At 40.7% G+C, this 19131-nt stretch overlaps 1 protein-coding gene across 1 annotated transcript in view; it reads right to left on the minus strand.

The window, feature by feature from the left end:
- CDKL5 (cyclin dependent kinase like 5) overlaps window positions 1-19131 on the minus strand; it is a 209556-nt gene that overhangs the window by 54076 nt on the left and 136349 nt on the right. The window contains exons 7-11 of the mRNA XM_066249429.1: window positions 18813-18872; window positions 15171-15261; window positions 12182-12371; window positions 5253-5333; window positions 175-326 (exon numbers count right to left, since the gene is read on the minus strand). Of these exons, the coding sequence (XP_066105526.1) occupies window positions 175-326; window positions 5253-5333; window positions 12182-12371; window positions 15171-15261; window positions 18813-18872 (574 nt within the window). The remainder of the gene's footprint in view (window positions 1-174; window positions 327-5252; window positions 5334-12181; window positions 12372-15170; window positions 15262-18812; window positions 18873-19131) is intronic.

Here is a 19131-nt window from a genome sequence, read left to right on the forward strand (position 1 = left end):
TTAAGACACACACAACTCCTAAATTGCGGTTCTGAATCATGTAATAAGCATAAGGAAGAGAATTTCGAATAAAGGGTGTTTTTCTTCTCTAATTGCATCATGTAAGCAGCCACCTCCTCCACCTACTTGTAAGACCAACACTGGCTCTGTATTTCCTTAAAGGGGGATATTTACCTATTAGACAGAGTGCTGCTCTCCACGTGGTACGGTTTCCTTTTCACTGACCTTGACGGGGAGCGATCCAAAAGTCTCTGGGTTTGAAAGGCAGGATGATTCAGACACTGTTCTGTCAGGTATCTTTCAGCTGGGTCCAGCTTTAGTAAATTCTTAGGAAATAAAGTCAGCATTGGAAAGAACATTAAGACATCAAATTTAAACTGTCTCAAAGACCTTATTTCTTTTCCTTATAAAAGAAATGCATGGTCACTACAGAATATCTAGCAAACACAGTTTAGTCCAAAAACCAGTTTTTTAAGGACTATCTACATAATCTTACCACCTCTGTGTTCCGGGGAAATACACTCGCAGCTCCTTTGTAGTATATCACATATAATATTTCCTTTTACAAAATCTGGCTCATATTATACACTTAAGTTTTGTATCCTGCACTTTCACTTGCTAATCACACCCATTATTTACAACATCATTCCAACATTTTAAGCATTTTTGGAATAAGGATATATTCACATGAAAGCACACACATCCGGCACCCTTCTCCTGCCCCCTCCCTGGAGGCAGCCATGTTACCCGTGTCTTGTGCGTCCTTCCACAGACAGCCTGCACATATCTCTGTCTGCTCCTTTTATTCTACCCAAATAGTGCATATACACAGTGCCTTGCACTTCGGCTTCTTTCCACTGGACATCAGATCTTACGAGATCATTTCGTTATCAGTAAAGAGCTTCAACTCTAGGGATGTACCTTACGTTGCTTTTAGCAATTCCCTAATGATAAGCATTTCGGCTGTTTCCCTTCTTTTATTATTATGACAATGTTGCAATAAAAACTTTACAACATATTTTTAAATGATTATATAGAAGTTTGCGGTGTGGATGTAGCATGATTCATTTAACCAATCTCCTACTGTTGGACATTTAGAGGGCTCACTTTTCGCTTTTATAATTAATACTGTAATGAACACCTGAAGCCTTTTTATACATCCACAATCCTTTTACAGGATCAACTAGAAATGGAACTGGTGTTCTGCAAACTTTTAAGGATTATTTTCTATGTGTTGACAAATTACCCCCAGGAAGTCTCAAAATGCTAAACTCAGCAATAGAGAGTCTACCAATTTCCTGGCATCCTCAGTAACAATAGGCATTATCATTGTTTTTAGTAGTTGTAAATTAGATATTTTAAAAATGGCATCTCATAGCTGTTTTAATTCAAATCTTTGGCTACAAATGAGGCTGCATGTTTTTATGTTTATTGGTTAATTATAGTCCTCCATTTCTTATTTTTCTATTTGCATATCTATTCTAATCTATTTCCAGGTGTTCTTGATTCACTAAGATACTATTCACGCTGCACATATTATACTCTTTTACAAATAAAATGGTTTTTAAAAATATTTATCTTATTAGTAATTGGACAAAATTTTAAAAGGTGATTCATCATTAAAAACTAATTGATTTTACTGGTTGATTAAATTAATATATAAAGAAACATAACCTGCATAACTTAACACAGCTCAGCAGAGCTTGCTGAACTTGGCTCTCTGGGTGACGGGCATTCTCCTTCAGAGAAAGGGGGGGGGTTCCAGCACTCTCAAGCCCAGCTCCAGATCACTTTCAGTATTTTTGCCAACAGTGATCTCTTTGCGATCCACTGCTGAACGCTGAGAGTAAATCTAGATTTGCTCCCAATAAGCCCGAATTCAATTTTACACAACCACCTTCAACCTAGCGTCACAGAAAATTTGAGATGTGACTCTTATCATATACTGAAATATTCACTTTAAGTCAGAATCTGGAAACCCAAGTTGCTGCTTACATGCAAATGGATTTATATTCGTGTTGACTCAGATATAACTCTAAAATTATCTCAATTCTTTCTTCTTCCTTATTAGAAACAAAACCTATGCAGGTATAGAAAAATGATTTTGGTCTTACTGGCAGTTAAGACAGTTAACATCAAAATGATTTCAACTGCATGATACTGGTTAAAACAAAGGAAAGTCTGCCTCTGTGTAGTATTTTAAATTAGAAGTACATGTAACTTTTCAGAAGTCAAATATCTACTAGCATTAAAGTGACACATTTTAATTTAAGATTATCAACAGTAGAAATTACTATATAAACACACAAAGAATGATTTTTTTAAAATTTATTCATTTTTAGAGAGGGAAGAGAGAGACAGAGAGGGAGAGAGAGGAGAAGCCGAGAGAGAGAAGGGGGAGGAGCTGGAAGCATCAACTCCCATATGTGCCTTGACCAGGCAAGCCCAGGGTTTCGAACCGGCGACCTCAGCATTTCCAGGTCAGCGCTTTATCCACTGCGCCACCACAGGTCAGGCAAGAATGATTTTTATATTTATGAATACAGCTTTTAATTTTCAAACTACTTGAAAGGATGAGGTCATTATGAGGAAAGCATAAAACAACATAAATTTTAAACTAAAACAGAATCCATATAATTATTGTAGCTACTCTTCACGTTATTTGGGACTTGGGTTAATTCTGAAGAACTGTATCCCCACTATAATGGCTGACATGTATCAATAGATAGAGAATGAGATGGCCATTTTAGGTACTTATATATGGACCAAAATGATCAAATCTGCTTCAGAAAAATAGCATAGAGAATATATTTCTTCATGAAAGGGTAAGCAGTACTATTTATTTTTCAAATTCACTTTCAAAAATAACTAAAAGACAGAGAAAGAGTTCTATTTCTATTAATACTCAATAATAACAAGGCAATATTTATCTTTGGTGCTAGAAGTCAGAATCACGGTTTCTGGGAGGAGGGAGGGGCGGAGTCTAGAGTTTGAGAGGGGATCATGAAGAGGCTCTGGGATGTTAACAACTTTCTGTATCTCAGTGTGGGTGGGGTTACACAGATCTGCTTAATTATAAAAATTAACGGAGATGTACACATAATTTGTATACCTTATGAATACATATTTCAATAAAATGTTCTTTAATGTTCAGGAGATTTGAGGGTAAATATAGTAAATAAACAGAAATAGACCGTTTAACTTCCAAATTGGTATAAATGCAAAGAGAATCCGGTTATCTTTGCACTGTTATCTGTGCTAGATTTTACCAGGTACCACACTGACGCTTGGCAATTACATTTGGTAATGATTTAACAAAGTTCAAATACTTTTAACTCAAAAAATACCAAAGGCAGAAAACGTAAAATTGTATTTAGTTCAGTCCCTCTACTTTATTCTATTTACATTTTAAAAGTTACCAAATAATGAGACCCTGATAAATAAATATTGATTGCATGAAAGAACAAACTGACAAAACCCAAGTGACTTAAGAGATAGTTTATCCTACTCAACCTGAAAGAGGCTGGAGGGCTGTTTTCCTAATAGCGTCTCTCAACCTGTGTCCAGAAGAACGCCAGTGCTGTGGAGTTTCATTTTTTTTAAAAAAAATATTCAGCATTTAAATCTGGGAAATGTTAACTGAAACAAAAATGCGTGTTTGCGGTGGGATTTCTGAAAGCCTTTACAGGTTAATAAATACTGAGAATCTCTAGGAAAGGTTTTACGGTATGTGGCCAGGCCCCTCCCCCATCTCTGCCCCCACGCCCATTACGGCGTTCTTGGCACACAGATTAACATAGATGAAAGCACAGCAGAGCTCTGAGAGCGCTGCTCAGCAATTTCCAACTGTGCTAATACGCCTTTAAAGGCTCTGCACAGTGTAACCACCTCTGATGTGGATGGCTGTCTGAATGGGCACACAATAAGCCTGATGCATTAACAAGTGGTTTTTAAAGGTTTACTATCAAACAAACAGCGCTTGCTTATGCACTGGCTGGCTGGAATAAAAGCTGGAGAAATATAAACAAAAGAAAAGCTTTTACTCAAGAGGCTGAATCTGTCTACCGGGAAAGAAAAACATGAATAATAAACTCTGAGAAGGTTTTCAGGAGCCCAGAGCAGGAAGACCTCGGGACAGGGGCCCCAGCAGCAGGGGGACTGTCAGGCACAGCAGAAGCGGTGCTGTCAGTACCTGCGTCAGGAGAGCCAGAAAGAGTCAAGTCCGGGAGAGAAGCCGCCAAGTTAGAAAAAAAAAAAGAATTAGGTTCACTGATAAAACCATCTTATGGGAGGCCTTAAATGTCATGTAAAAAATTTAGAAATCTCTTTTCTTTTGACATTCATTTTATTTTATTTTATTTATTTATTTGACAGACGCAGAGAGAGTCAGAGAGAGGGACAGATAGGGACAGACAGGAAGGGAGAGAGATGAGAAGCATCAATTCTTTGTTGTGGCACCTTAGTTGTTCATTGATTGCTTTCTCATATGTGCCTTGACTGGGGGGGGGGGGCTACAGCAGAGCTAGTGACCCCTTACTCAAACCAGCGACCTTTGGGCTCGAGCCAGCGACCATGGGGTCATGTCTATGATCCCACGCTCAAGCCAGCAACCCTGCGCTCAAGCGGGTGAGCCCGCGCTCAAGCCATTGACCTGGGGTTTCGAACCTGTGTCCTCCGCATCCCAGTCTGATGCTCTATCCACGGCACGACCGCCTGGTCAGGCCATTTTATTTTTTATTTAAAATAATTTTTAATTGATTGATTTTTAGCAAAAGAGGATGGAGAAAGAGAGAAAGACACAGGAACATCATTCTATTCCTGTATGTGCCCTGACCTAGGATCAAACCGGCAACCTCTGCGCTTCAGAACGATGCTCTAACCAACTAAGCTATCCAGCTAGGGTTCAAAATTCATTTTAAGATTTGTTTTAAAACCTTACACCTGAGTAGTTCTCGAGTGCTGAACAAATTTAATAATTTCTTATTGTTTAGGTTGCCAATATTCTCTCAAATTTAGGAATATAATTTAGGTATCTCACAGTCCTGTCTAGATGGAATTTTACAATACCAGATACTGCTGTAATTTTAAATAAATCACATGCCTTTGAACGTGATATAATCCCCCATTATTCACTATTACTCATCTAGTAACAAAATATCTAATTTTTAAAAGCATGCTATGGTCACAATTAAGACACAAGAAAGCCCACAAACCAACAGACATTTTACACAGACAGCGTCAACTTGGCCTACCTTCATTAAGTCGAGTAAAACGCTGTTAAGAATCCCGAGGTATCGCCTCTCCAGCGACTGAGGATGGTTAACAGCTGGAAACTGGAAGAAGAACACGACACGGGCATTAGCACATACATGCAGAAGGGTGTGTGTGTGTGCGTGTACTGTCATTGCTGGACAAGGGAGCAGGCGAACAGAGGTTACCGCCCTCGTGCCAAGCAAAGTCAAAGTTATTTCAATGTATATTACTTTTGGTGTCTATGTATTTGAGGTATGGATTAATAGAATTGGGTGTTAAATAACAGGAAAACTTAAACCTCATCAGAAAATACTAAAGCATGCAAAACAAACCAAAATATAAAAGTTGAAGATGTATTTATACAGTATATAGATAATTCAGTTATAATATAGTTTATACAGAATTTCTCTGCTTATACAGACATTTTTTTACCTTTTTACTACAAGGTATCATTCACTCCTGAAAATTTGAGAAGTAAAAAATAGAAAAAGACAGAGAGGCCAGTACCTGAAAGGCCACAGAAGTAGAAATTGTCAATTCAGACACACATTCTATCACAGCTTTGAAAATACTCTTTTAATGAGCTGTTTTCAATGCCTTCCTTTATGTAAGTTTGAACAGAAGGCAAAGAGGCTCCTAAATTAACAAACGCATTTTTAAATAAAATGAGGGGAAGAGGTTGAGTTTATTTAGATGTTCTGTTCTACCCTCTGCCAACTCACATTTCATAATATCTAAGTGGATGGTAAAGTATTAGAGCCCAATTCCATGAACTTTCTCCCAATGGAAGGGCTACTTTGCTTTTAATATATATTTGCTTTATACCAACATAAAAACATTTCAAAGTACTGAAACCCCTAAACATGCTAAATGAGTGGATGGGTGGACCGGTTCGTGGGAAAATTCAAATGAGGCATTTAGGAGTGACTATGCCCTCATCCTCACGCTGCGCCACGCAGGGCAGAGGAGAGAGCATGGCTAAGACCTCAGCTGCGCTCAACACTCCTCGGCCGGGTGTGAAAGCAGTCGGCACTGAACTGCGCAGGCTCTAAATTCCACTTGGAGCTCACAGAGACCGAGGGGGTTTGCAGCTGGAGAAGAAAGCATCCATTGTTGGCACTTCGGCTAGGTTTTTAAAGATTAAAAAATTATATATGAAGATGGAGAAAAGTAGGACAGCTTCTTCTACACAGAGGAAGTCGAAGTAATATCATGAGCTTAATTAACAGAGACACAAAGGCAATAACCTAACTCTGATATTTGAGGGAAATGATGCTCCACGAGGCATTTTGGCAATTATCATTCTTCTTTTAGAAACGAGGAAGGTGAAAGTGAGAAAGTGCAAATAACTTGTTCAAGGCAAGCCATATAATTAAAAAGCAGTAGAAGTAGTATTTTGCCCTCAAATCTTCAGTCCAAAGCCACACTCTTTCCAAATCTAGGCACCTGTCCTCAGGGAGGTACAGAGGATTAATTATAAGCCCAAAGAAAGAGAGATAGCTTGTCTTGCTGTGATAAAAGGCTACGTGGGTACATTTTAATGAATATTTTCCTTATGAGGTCTATCTTCTATTACCAGACACCCCTTCCTTTTTCCCTCCTCAGAGTAACATTTCCTTGATTAGAAATGCTGAAAGTCAAAAGGTATTAGAAATATTATAATTTAAAAAAAATGACCAAGCAAAATCCCCTAACTTAAAAAACTTATGTGCTTTTGAATGACAGCTACCATTCTAATATGAGGTAATTCAACTAATTACCAAAACCCAAGCATAGAAGTTTAAAGCATATTCCATTCAGAAGGTCGCTTCCTTCTTTCCTTCCTCCTTTCCTTTCTCTTTTCTTCCCTCCCTCCCTCCTTCCCTCCCTCCCTTCTTCTTTTCCTCCCCCTCCGCCCTCCCTCCCTCCCTCCCTCGGCCAGTGCAATACAATGACAGCACCTCCTTACCAAGCACCTACTGCGTGTCCTGCTACTGGTCTGGGCATCTTACACGGAATGTTTAATATTCACAGCCACCACACCAGGTGGAATTCTATTATCATCATTTGACACACAAAGAAACAGAGACTACCTAGGGCTATTCAAGTAGTAAACATGGAGCCAGGCTTTGAATCCATAGCCTAACTCCACAGTCTATGCCCTATACTATTCTATGGGAGAGCAACTGTTACTTTTTCAAAAGAATGCACACACCAGTAGAGCAATGTCTTGTTCATTTTCCAACCTCTACACCACTGAATCAAAACACAACACTAGACTGGTTACTGGTGAGTCCATGGGTCTCAGCGGCTGCAGGTCACACCCTATGTGCTTAGCTAGCTGTTGCAAACAGTCTCGAATAAAATGAAGATGTTAAGCTTCCAAAATGATTAAACTAATGTAGCTAAAATGCCACCAACACTTTCAGACTAAAATGTAAAAATATCAAGGCCTATAAAAGTCAAAGTGTCATGGCAATAAGCTTCTATGTAGGATATTTATTAGCAGTGCCGTGTGCTCTCTAGCATTTACAGGCACTACTGTTCATGAGGAAGTCTGTGAACAAACAGGACCACAGACCCATGAGGAACAGACAGCTTCCACGTGGCCTATCTAATCCAAATGCTACTCGTTCTTCAAGAGCCATTCACATTTCAGGTTCTCCATGAACTGTTGTCTACTGACACCAGCCAACTATGAATTTTAACTTCTCAGAATGTTTCACACTGTCATGGTTTCAACCATATTGAGATGAATTAGAAAACAGCACAATGTAGCAAAGAATGTGGTAGTTTATTATATAACATGTGTGATTATAAATGGTATTGCTTTCTAATTATTGCGTGCACACACACTTGAACTTTTCAGCTAGTTTTGTAAGTTATTAAGGCCAGATGCCATGACAGATCTGTTTACACTCTGTTCATGGAATCCAGCAGAGAGCCTCTTCCACCAGGCCCAGATCAGGGCAGCCAGCAGGCAAAAGCTGATACTCTAGAAGTCAGTACTGAAATCTTAAAGTCAAATGCTCAATCATTTAATACTATTCAACCGAGTAGGCATTATTCTGGGCGTGTGCTGAATGCACTGGTGAACACAGTTCACATCCTCAAGGGATCCATGAGCCCAGTGAGGACATGTATCTGTGAACAGCTGTTTAGGAGGCTGCAGTGAGCGCAGCAAGAGCAATGACAGAAGGGCTCCAGGAGCACAGGAGGGGGCGTCACAACCCCCTGGGGGGAGTGAAGGTTTGGGGGGGCATCTGACATCAGTCTGGGGGAGGGAGGAGGAAGAGCTTTCCAGGAAGTGGGGTGAGCACTGGCAGCATTGCAGAAACAAACAGGCAGCCTCCAGAAGCAACAGGTCAAGGGACGGTGAGGTCAGGGCGCTGCAGAGCAGGGCACAGGGATGGGACGGGGAGGAGGGGCGGAGGGGAGGAGGGGAGGAGGGGGGAGGGGTGAGGGGAGGAGAGGAGGGGTGAGGGGGGAGGAGGGGAGGAGTGGAGGAGGGGAGGAGGGGAGGGGGAGGAGGGAGGAGAGGAGGGGGGAGTAGGGGAGGGGAGGAGGGGAGGGGAGGATGGGAGGGGAGGAGGAGGGGAGGAGGGGAGGAGGGGAGAGGGGAGGAGGGGAGGAGGGGAGGGGGGAGGGGAGGAGAGGAGGAGGGGAGGAGAGAGGCTGGGGAGGGGGAGAGGAGGGGAGGAGGGGAGGAAGGCTGGGGAGGAGGGGAGGGGTGGAGGAGGGGAAGAGGGGAGGTGGGGAGGAGGGGAGGAGGGGAGGAGGGGAAGAGGGGAGAAGGGGAGGGGGAGGAGGGGAGGAGGGAGGAGAGGAGGAGGGAGTGGCAGAGGAGGGAGGAGAGGAGGAGGGGAGGAGGGGAGGACGGGGAGGAGGGGAGGAGAGAGGCTGGAGGGCAGGAGCAAGGGGCTCTTACTGCGGCCCTAAGGGAGTTGCAACTTAATCAGCATCCTGCAGGGCAGGGGTAGTCAACCTTTTATTCCTACTGCCCACTTTTGTATCTCTGTTAGTAGTAAAATTTTCTAACCGCCCACCAGTTCCACAGTCATGGTGATTTATAAAGTAGGGAAGTCACTTTACTTTATAAAACTTATAAAGCAGAGTGACAACAAGTTAAAACAGATAATAATTACTTACCAAGTACTTTATGTCGGATTTTCGCTAAGTTTGGCAGAATAAATCTTTATACAACAACTTACTATAGTTAAATCTATCTTTTTATTTATTCTTTGGTTGCTCTGCTACCGCCCACCATGAAAGCTGGAACGCCCACTAGTGGGCGGTAGGGACCAGGCTGACTACCACTGCTATAGGGGTTTTTAAACACAAAGGAGATGAAGTTAAATTTGCCCTTTGAGGGAAGAGTATTTTACAGGTGGTTGGAAAAGACTGAAGTGAAGAAAGAAAGTTGGAGAGATCAGTTTGGGAGCAGCCGTGTAAAAGGTGTTGCTGCGAAAGCAGCATTAGAAACGGAGAGAAGGGAAATACAGTGGAGCCCGAGTGCTGACAACAGAGACTGGTTCAGCGCTCGTTCAGACCCTCACTGGTCCCCCCAGGTGTGCTGGGCTGTGTGTGAGATGTTGGAAATATAGTGATAAAGCACATGATTTCTGCCTCTGGGGAGCTTATATTCGATTGGTTGAGAACCAGACAATGAATAATTAACAAGGAAACAAACAAAATGATGACATAGCACGGTAAGTGCTCTGATGGGAAAGGGAGCTATGAAAGGTGGTGGAAGGAGGTGCGGGCAGTATGTCGGGGGGTTGGAGGGAGTGCACGTTCTCAGAGCTGAGGTTTACAAAACGAGATGGGAGACACACAGGGGAAGTGTCTTTACTGGAAGCAGGTGCAAGTCTTAAATCCACGAAGTTGGAAGAATCTTGGGATAGTTATGAAAGTGTAAGAAAAAGAAAGGCAAGCCTGACTGGACAGTGGCGCAGTGGATAGAGCGTCGGACTGGGACAAGGAGGACCCAGGTTCGAGACCCCAAAGTCGCCAGCTTGAGCGCGGGCTCATCTGGTTTGAGCAAGGCTCACTAGCTTGAGCCCAAGGTCGCTGGCTTGAGCAAGGGGTAACTCGCTCTGCTGTAGCCCCCTCCCCCCTCCCCTGGTCAAGGCACATACGAGAAAGCAATCAATGAACAACTAAGGAATTGATGCTTCTCATCTTTCTCCCTTCCTGTCTGTCTGTCCCTATCTGTCCCTCTCTCTGACTCTCTCTGTCTCTGTCACAAAAAAGAAAAAAGAAAGAAGTAGCAGAGAGTTTGGAGAGCACAGGGAATGGAGCGTGGGGTGAGCTGAGGTCAGGGGGCCAGACAGCCTGGATCAGGCAAGGTGGCACAGGCTGTGGGAAGGAGTTTAGATGCACTCAGTACAAAAGAAATTCAGAAATTATGAATAACTTTGTATCTGAACAGACTTCCCTTTCTGCTAGACTGAGGGTGAGTCCTACCTAATGTCAGATCTTTAGCATCTAGTTATGACAAAGACTTAATAACTGGGGAACTATGTACACCCTAATTAATGGTCAGAAGTTGAATTTTTGGCTTAGAAAAGTGAAACTAAAAGGAGAGGAGAGAAACTCGTGGGAGGTGACTCAGGTTTGGAAAAGAGAGAGAAAACGAAGGAGATGAGAGAGAGACTGCACACTTCTCACTCCTGCCTTGCACGTTCACGAGCGGGTGCTATGTCGAGCACTCATGCGCGTTCACGAGCGGGTGCTATGTCAAGCACTCATGCGCGAGGAGGGGTGCTCTCCAAAGTGAAAGGAACTGAGGTCCAGAATGTCAAAGGAATAAAAGTGCTTTGCAAATGTCAAGAAAACATGATTTGAGAATTATGCACTTCAGAGAAATAAAGGAGTGATGGTGAGCTTATTTTATAGTGCCCACACTGGTCAACACCACCTGGCATGCTGGCCCACACAGGGTATCTGACAACGAACAATGTAGCTTTTGGGGTAGATAGAAGCAAGAAGTAGCCTATAACTGGCCAGTCCCATGAGGTGCTTCTGCAAGCTGGCTGTCCCTCAATGGAGGAAAGTTTATAGTTTAGGATCCCTTTTAGGCCCTGGCCAGTTGGCTCAGAGGTAGAGCATCAACCTAGGGTCTGGATGTTCTGGTCAGGGCATACAAGAGAAGTGACCATCTGCTTCTCTCCCCCTCCCTCTCCCCCAGCCATGGCGCATTCGAGCAAGTTGGCCTGCGCACTGAGGATGGCTCCATGGCCCCGCCTCAGGTGCTAAAATAGCTTGGTTGATGAGCAACAGAGCAATGGCTCCAGATGGGCAGAGCATCACCCCGTAGGGGGCTTGTTGGGTGGATCCCAGTTGTGTGCATGCGGGAGTCTCCCTGCCTCCCTGCCTCTTACTTAATAAAAAAAGAAAAGATCTCTTTTAGTATATTGTCTGAAAGGTTTTCTATAAAGTTGCCGAGTCTTGAAGAGGCTTCCCAAGACAATACACAAGTTTGAAAAGAAGACTTGATGTCTCACTGTCAACAGAGGAACAAGAAGTCGCCACTAGAGTAGCTCCTCTCAATCTGCACGATGCTAAGTATTTACATTCTTCCTCAAATCACTACAAATATGTTTGCTCAAATAAGCAAGAGCCACTTTTACATTTTTATATCTTTTGGGGATGTTTAATATTTTGGATAAAGAAACATTCTGAGACAACCAAAGTTTAGAATATAATATACACACTAGTAAAGACTTCGAAAATTGGAACATACAAATTAGGAAAATCATAAGCGGCTCTCACTTTCAAATTCAGACCACTTTTTAAATTTCACAAATACTATATAAAATAAGATATGATAATGGGGATTATAAACATTGCAAAAGAAAGGGACTAGCTAAGCATTCCACTGTGTAATGCACAATGGTTTAAATACTGCTGTACGGATTCCATTTGGGGCTCTAGCAAAGCCTCTTACCCGAAGCCCATGGAAGCGAGGGTTGCTATAGAAGAGCTTCATCTGCTCAGATGGTAGTGGTCCTAGCACCTTCTGAATAGTAAAAAGTTGGTCAATTTCACTTTCGCCAGGAAATAAAGGCTGACCGTCACTAAGCTCTCCAAGAATACAGCCCACTGACCACATATCCACAGACTTTCCATAGGGAGCTCTGAAAAGCAAAAGGAGAGGTGATCTTGGCAACTGAAGAAAGACATTTTAATAATTTCCAAATTATTTTGAACAGATTCAGGGTTTAAAGCCATCTATGTATTTAAGGAATTAAAGAATGCCATTGGAGAAAAGGGAGGCTAAAAAGAGAAAATATGGATATCAAAGTAAAAATTCAGAACTCAAGTGAATAAATCTATGCTAACAAAACCATCAATCTAATAACAATTTAGATAGCATACACCAAGTTGGAATCTATTCATATCCAGGTATATTTTGAACACAAATGGCTTACTAAACCTTAAAACAGTGCACACATCTGGTATCTCCTCACTTGAGGAATGAAATGCTCCCCAGAGATTCATTTACCAGGTCAGAGATTTTTAATCTTTATCATCTCATGGCATACATAAACTAATTACCAAAATTCTGCAGCACACCAAAAAATTTATTTTTTGCTAATCTGACACAAAACGGGCATAACTTTGATCGATTTACCAATCAATCAATCAATCAATAACTACTCTTTTTGTTCCAAAGTGACTTTTTAAAAAATCAGGTATCTATACTCATATATAAGGATTTCTGGTACCATGAATTAACCAATCAGACGCAACCAATAAGATGCAACTCTATTATATGACATATATTTATGGCTCAAGACAGGACATTCATACTGGATGGCTATTGTTCTATTGCCTATTGTCATGTTTTAACTTGATAACCTGAGGGAAAAGAGGTCAGTGGCCCTGATTAAATAGTCAGGTACTGCATGTTTAGAATTTCTGTGACACACCGGTTGAAAACTGTTATCCTTTAGTGCTCTCAATGTCAAAAATTTACAACTTATCCATTGTTTGAGTTCAGTCTATTAAAATGTACTACTGACTTATGTGTCTTCTTAAACAATAAACAATAAATATTATTTAACTTCTGACTATACAGTCACAATTTCTAATAGCTAAGATTGTGCTAAGCTCTACTGTATTATTTACTTGAATTTATTTGTACTCTCTATATGAGGCTTTATGATAGCTAGTCCCCTCAAAGAATTTTTCCTCATTACTTACGGGTTTAGCTCTTTTCTAAAATCTGAATTTACCAGAGAGCTTTAGGAGTATTACTGTTATTAATAAATGGAGGCTATACAAAAAAATCTAGGTATTGCCAAAATAGCATTATAAGTATACCTTAATATCTAATGCCTTAAGCCAAATTATATATGGTAGATTAAGTAAGAAACTGTATTTCCTTTAGTTTCAAACATAAATAATCTAGCTTTAAGAAGGAAAAGCCAAAATAATATATCTAAAACAAAATGAAATAAAATTCTAGAAGGTCATAATGAAGTCATAGCAATGCAAAATTTCCAACAAATACTCTAAATTCAAGTATTGTTAACACTATAGAGAATATATTTCTAGAACAGTAAGTCACAGAACAATAAGTCAGTATTTTATTTATCTCTTTTCTTTCCCACAAAAACCTAAGGACCATATTAGGAAACTTCATGCAGATTTTTTTTGTTGGGGAGGGCAGGCTACCAGTCTTGCTTTATTATTCACGACAGAGAAGACTTGCTAGACGAGAGACCGGTGAAAGAGCTCCATAAACCCGCTACAGGTCATTTCTCTCTGTCAACTGAGTTGAGTAATTTATATAGCTGGAGCTATTTTGAATGTCAAAGACAAAGTCTTGAGAATGTACAAAAATGTAAATTCTTAATCTTAATCAAATAACAACTGAAATCAATGGAATTTTTACACAAATAATATGGTTTTCAACTAATACTTTCAATTATTAAGTAGTGATACTCAGTTCGGATCAAATTAGTTGGAGTCCCCTTCTGCTTTTGGTGGCTGCCACATGACCACCTTTTTCTAACAGGTATTAATTATTAGGCAGCAAATAATCTCTGAAGTTTTGCAATAAGTCCGTTTTCAGAATATCTCGGAGCCATCTTATAGACAAAACCATATTACAATGAGTCCTTTTACTATATTTGAATCTTCGGATGGGGTTCTATGAATGATTGATCTAATTTGTACTAATTTTTTCTTTGGCAAACACTGTCCGGTAAATTCAAATTACAACCCTTCCCAAAATAAAATGGACTATGCATCCCAATTAGTCTAGACAGAGGTACACAGAACAGACAGAAACAACCTTTGTGGACATCGACATTCATCATGTGAAAGATTACTAATAAAGATGGCAGCAATAACTCCCCCCTTTCCTTGTATCTCCCACTTTGTAATGTGACCCTGCCACACCTCCCCTCAACAGGTAGAGTTTATTTCTCCATCCCTTCAATCAGCACTTGGCCAATGAGGCAAAAGCCATGCAGGGGCTTCAAAACTACTTTGGGTTTCGGGCTTGCCCTAATGCTGCAGGGAGTTCTTTTGTTATCACACAAGGAAACTTGGGCTAGCCTGCTGGAGGATGAGACCCCGTGGGACAGAGATGGTCTGTCCCAGATGAAGCCCCATAAACAAGCAGCATCCAGATAACCTGCAGACTAACTGAACTAGCTACATTAGCAACTCCAATTGAGACCAGCAGAAGAACCATCCAGCTGAACTCAAATTGCTACCTTCTCCAAATCACTGGCACTCAGAATCACAAGCAAATAAAATGGTGTCTTGTTTATGCTGTTAACTTTTAGGGTGGTTTGTTACACTGGAATAGGTAAGTGATATTTAAATAACTGACATTCTCATTTTCCATAGATGATCCCAGAGTTTATGATATGTGATCAGCAGATCCGCAGATGTCATTCTGTTTGGGGAAGGTAACTCACCCAAGTAAGAGCTCTGGAGACCGATACCACCTGGTGGCCACATACTCTGTATAATTGGCATTATTGCCTTCTGATAGATTCCGAGCAAAACCTGAAAGATAGCAAAGCCCAAAGGTATAACTTCGAAAAAGAAATTAATAATTTCATATTGGCAAAATATTTCAATGCTAGCAATATTGTAAATGCTGCTGATGCATCCTTATTATTTTAGAAGGTTAGTCCACTGTTCAAATGTCAATTAAAAATATGTACTCATGGCCCTGGCTAGCTGGCTCAGTGGTAGAGTGTTGGCCTGACATGTGGAAGTCATGTGGAAGTCCTGGGTTCAATTCCCATTCAGGCCACACAGGAGAAGTGACCATCTGCTTCTCCATCCCTCTCTCTCTAACTCTTTCTCTCTCTTCCCCTCCTGCAGCCATAGCTTGATTGGAGCAAGTTGGCCCCGGGTGCTGAGGATGGCTCCATGGCCTCGCCTCAGGTGCTAAAATAGCTAAGTTGCTGAGCAACAGAGCAGTGGCCCCAGATGGGCAGAGCATCACCTGGCAGAGGGCTTGCCAGGTGGATCCCAGTTAGGGTGCATGCTGGAGTCTCTCGCTTAAAAAAAAAATGTCCTCACTAAAAAACCAGTCTCCCCCTATACTAAAGAAATCCATGTTTCCATCACATGCTTTAATAAGCATTCAGAGCATGTTTTTAAAACAGTTCTCCCAATAAATATAAATCTTAAGAACAAAAAGAAGTCCCGCAAAGTCTAAAGTCAAAGCTAAACTTATGTAGCACAGGCAGTCATTATATTCTATTATGTGGGACTTTCCATGGTATTTGTGTGTCTACTGTTGCTGGTCAGTTTCAGCCATTATATGATATAAACAAGTAATGGTTGATGATGATGAAAACAAAGCAGACCCAAATTATTCTTATCTACTAATATGACTGCAAAGCATACTAAAGGTATCTTAATTACTTTATAGACTCTATTACTACATATTTCCCCCCAAAACCCTTCAAAAGGTTTTAGGGTCACAAAATAAACCAGCAGGTAAGTTAATTACATATATAATTCACCAAAAGCAATATTGATTCAATGTGAATAGCAACAGAGAACCAAAACATTAAAATTAGGGGTAAAAATTAAAGTATACCTCAGTTTTGAAAAGTGGAAAATAGTTATTTCTTAAAATGGAATAGTAAAAAATAAAAACCACTGCAAAAACCCCCACAAAACCCTAACTTCAGTTAATCAATACTTCTCTATAAAACCTATTTCGAAGAAACATTCATATTTTTGAATGGGGTTCTCCCAGCTAAACACAGGAGCTACATGCTCCGGGAAGGACAGCCATCAGGGGTCCTCACAGAGGCTCCCCAGGGCGCAGGGGTGCTGCTTTGCGGAATTTCCGGACCATTGCAAATGGCCTTTTCTTTAAATGATGCCAGACCAGGGATACTCTTTTCCTATTACTAACCACTCTACAGGCATCTTGTCTAACTTGTTCTATCGAGGTCATTAACTCTGGCGTTTAAGCAGATCACCAACCCCGTAGTTCATGGATGTACAGTAAAAGGTATATGAGGTACACAAAGTCTCAGTACTTGGTGGTTATCACAACTATGTACAGGAAATCAAAAAGCGGTATTATTCCTGAAAATCATAATGCTAAGACAATGCTAAAAATGTCATAATCAAATGCTTTTAAATGCAGTGTTCAGTATTTTCTTGTTATTCTCCTAAGGACTTCTTAAGATGTTTGGAATACGGCAGGGCCCTTCTCTGCAATATTCCTTACTGTGAAGCATGAAGAAAATTAAGTTTTGTAAAACAATTTCCTTAAGCAAGAAGGTTCATAATATTCAAAGTCTTTAAAAAACATTGAGTAGGCCCTGGCCGGTTGGCTCAGCAGTAGAGCATCGGCCTGGCGTGCAGGGGACCCGGGTTTGATTCCCGGCCAGGGCACACAGGAGAAGCGCCCATTTGCTTCTCCACCCCCCCTCCTTCCTCTCTGTCTCCCTCTTCCCCTCCCGCAGCCAAGGCTCCATTGGAGCAAAGATGGCCCAGGCGCTGGGGATGGCTCCTTGACCTCTGCCCCAGGTGCTAGAGTGGCTCTGGTCGCGGCAGAGCGACGCCCCGGATGGGCAGAGCATCGCCCCCTGGTGGGCAGAGCGTCGCCCGCGTGCCGGGTGGATCCCGGTCGGCGCATGCGGGAGTCTGTCTGACTGTCTCTCCCCGTTTCCAGCTTCAGAAAAATACAAAAAAAAAGAACAAAAAAAAAAAACATTGAGTAAAAACAGCTACATATGCTTCCAATTGCTCCACTGGACAAAACTGGTCATTCTAAAGTGAATTCCTGGAATGTTTCCATGTCTCATTTCAGTGCTCCAGCCCCTCAGTGCTAATCGAACTTTTGTTTACAAAAGAAAATGTCTTCTCATTTGCATGTGGAGGTTTACATTGTGTGTGATTATATTTGAATGTCTAAAAAACATTTTAAAAAGTCATTTTTCAATATACGAATCAGACAAAAGTGTAATTCTAAAAAGTGACTCATGATTTAAACACCAATATTTTAAAAACTTTTCTGAATTATTTTCACTTAAATGTTTGCCACTGTTTAATACAGAGTTTCATACATGGGAAACAATATATAATTTTCCACTAGAAGAGAATGCAACTCAAAAACCTCCTTATATCTTAACCAGGAGCTGGAGTATTACACATCAATTACTAATTTCATTCATTGAACATTTAAAGAGAATAGAATTGCTCTAAAAGTGTCTTTTGACTTTAAAGACATATAACTTTTGTATTTATACCATAGACATGTACATAGGCATATTTTCAATGCTTATGATTATGACTAAAACAATTTCTATCAACATTTAAAAGATTAAAAAAACTTTTTTTTTAATTCAAACCAGAAGGTCAGAGTATTTCCTAGAAAACTTTTTCTGGGGTCCTAAAGTGCAGGACTTCTGAATACATGTACATGCACTCTTTAAATTATTAAATACTACATGATGATTTTAAAAAAAAATAGTAGGCGATATTATGTAGAGCACAGAGAGAGCAGTTCTCTTCTCACAATCAATTTTCCAACATATGGCCCAGTAGAATGTTTCCCTGCAACTTTAAGCCAAAACACAAAAAATCCTTTTAATATGCCTGTAAAAGCTACCTACCTATGTGTTATGTTCATTTTTACAACAGTGCCCCTTATCACAGGGGCTACAGCCTCAACACCCCTGCCCAGTGGGTGCCTGAAATCACAAGACAGTACTGAACTGGGTGGCTGCCTTTTCTTATACATACATACCTTTTCACTTAAAAGCAGCATTTTACAGCTTCTCTTACATTTGGGGCCATTACTAAGTAAAATAAGGTGACCCTAACCCAAGCACTGGTGTATGGAGACAGTTTATCTGATAACTGAGACAGAGACTGTGATTCCCGTCCCAGGCGAGACAGAGTAAGAAAGGATGCGATTTCATCACACTGCTCAGAATGACACACAATTTGAAACAGATGAATCCATTATTTCTAAAATTTTCCATTTAATATTTTCAGGCCTTGCTGACCGCGGGTAACTGAAACTGCAGATTAGGGAGGACTACTGTACTTAAAGGGCTCAATTTCTCTTAACTTACCAAAGTCACAGAGTTTCAAAACGTCATTGTGGCTGATTAAGAGATTTTCTGGCTTTATATCTGGAGTATCAAGATTAAAAAACAATTATTAAAAAATATCCCACATATTGCCGATTGACACCCTTAGACTGCTATAATAGCACCTAACCAGAAATATCCAGAGCAATTTGAATAGAAACCCGTGGCAGTGAACAGCAGAATCAAATAGTACTTTATGCTATTATATAGAAGTTTCCATTTCTTTCCGAGGAACATGCAGACCACATGTTAAAAAATATTTTTTCCCTTTAAATCTTAAAGGCATTAATTGCATCTCTGA

Source organism: Saccopteryx bilineata, chromosome X, assembly GCF_036850765.1.
Source record: "Saccopteryx bilineata isolate mSacBil1 chromosome X, mSacBil1_pri_phased_curated, whole genome shotgun sequence".
Classification (NCBI taxonomy): domain Eukaryota; kingdom Metazoa; phylum Chordata; class Mammalia; order Chiroptera; family Emballonuridae; genus Saccopteryx; species Saccopteryx bilineata.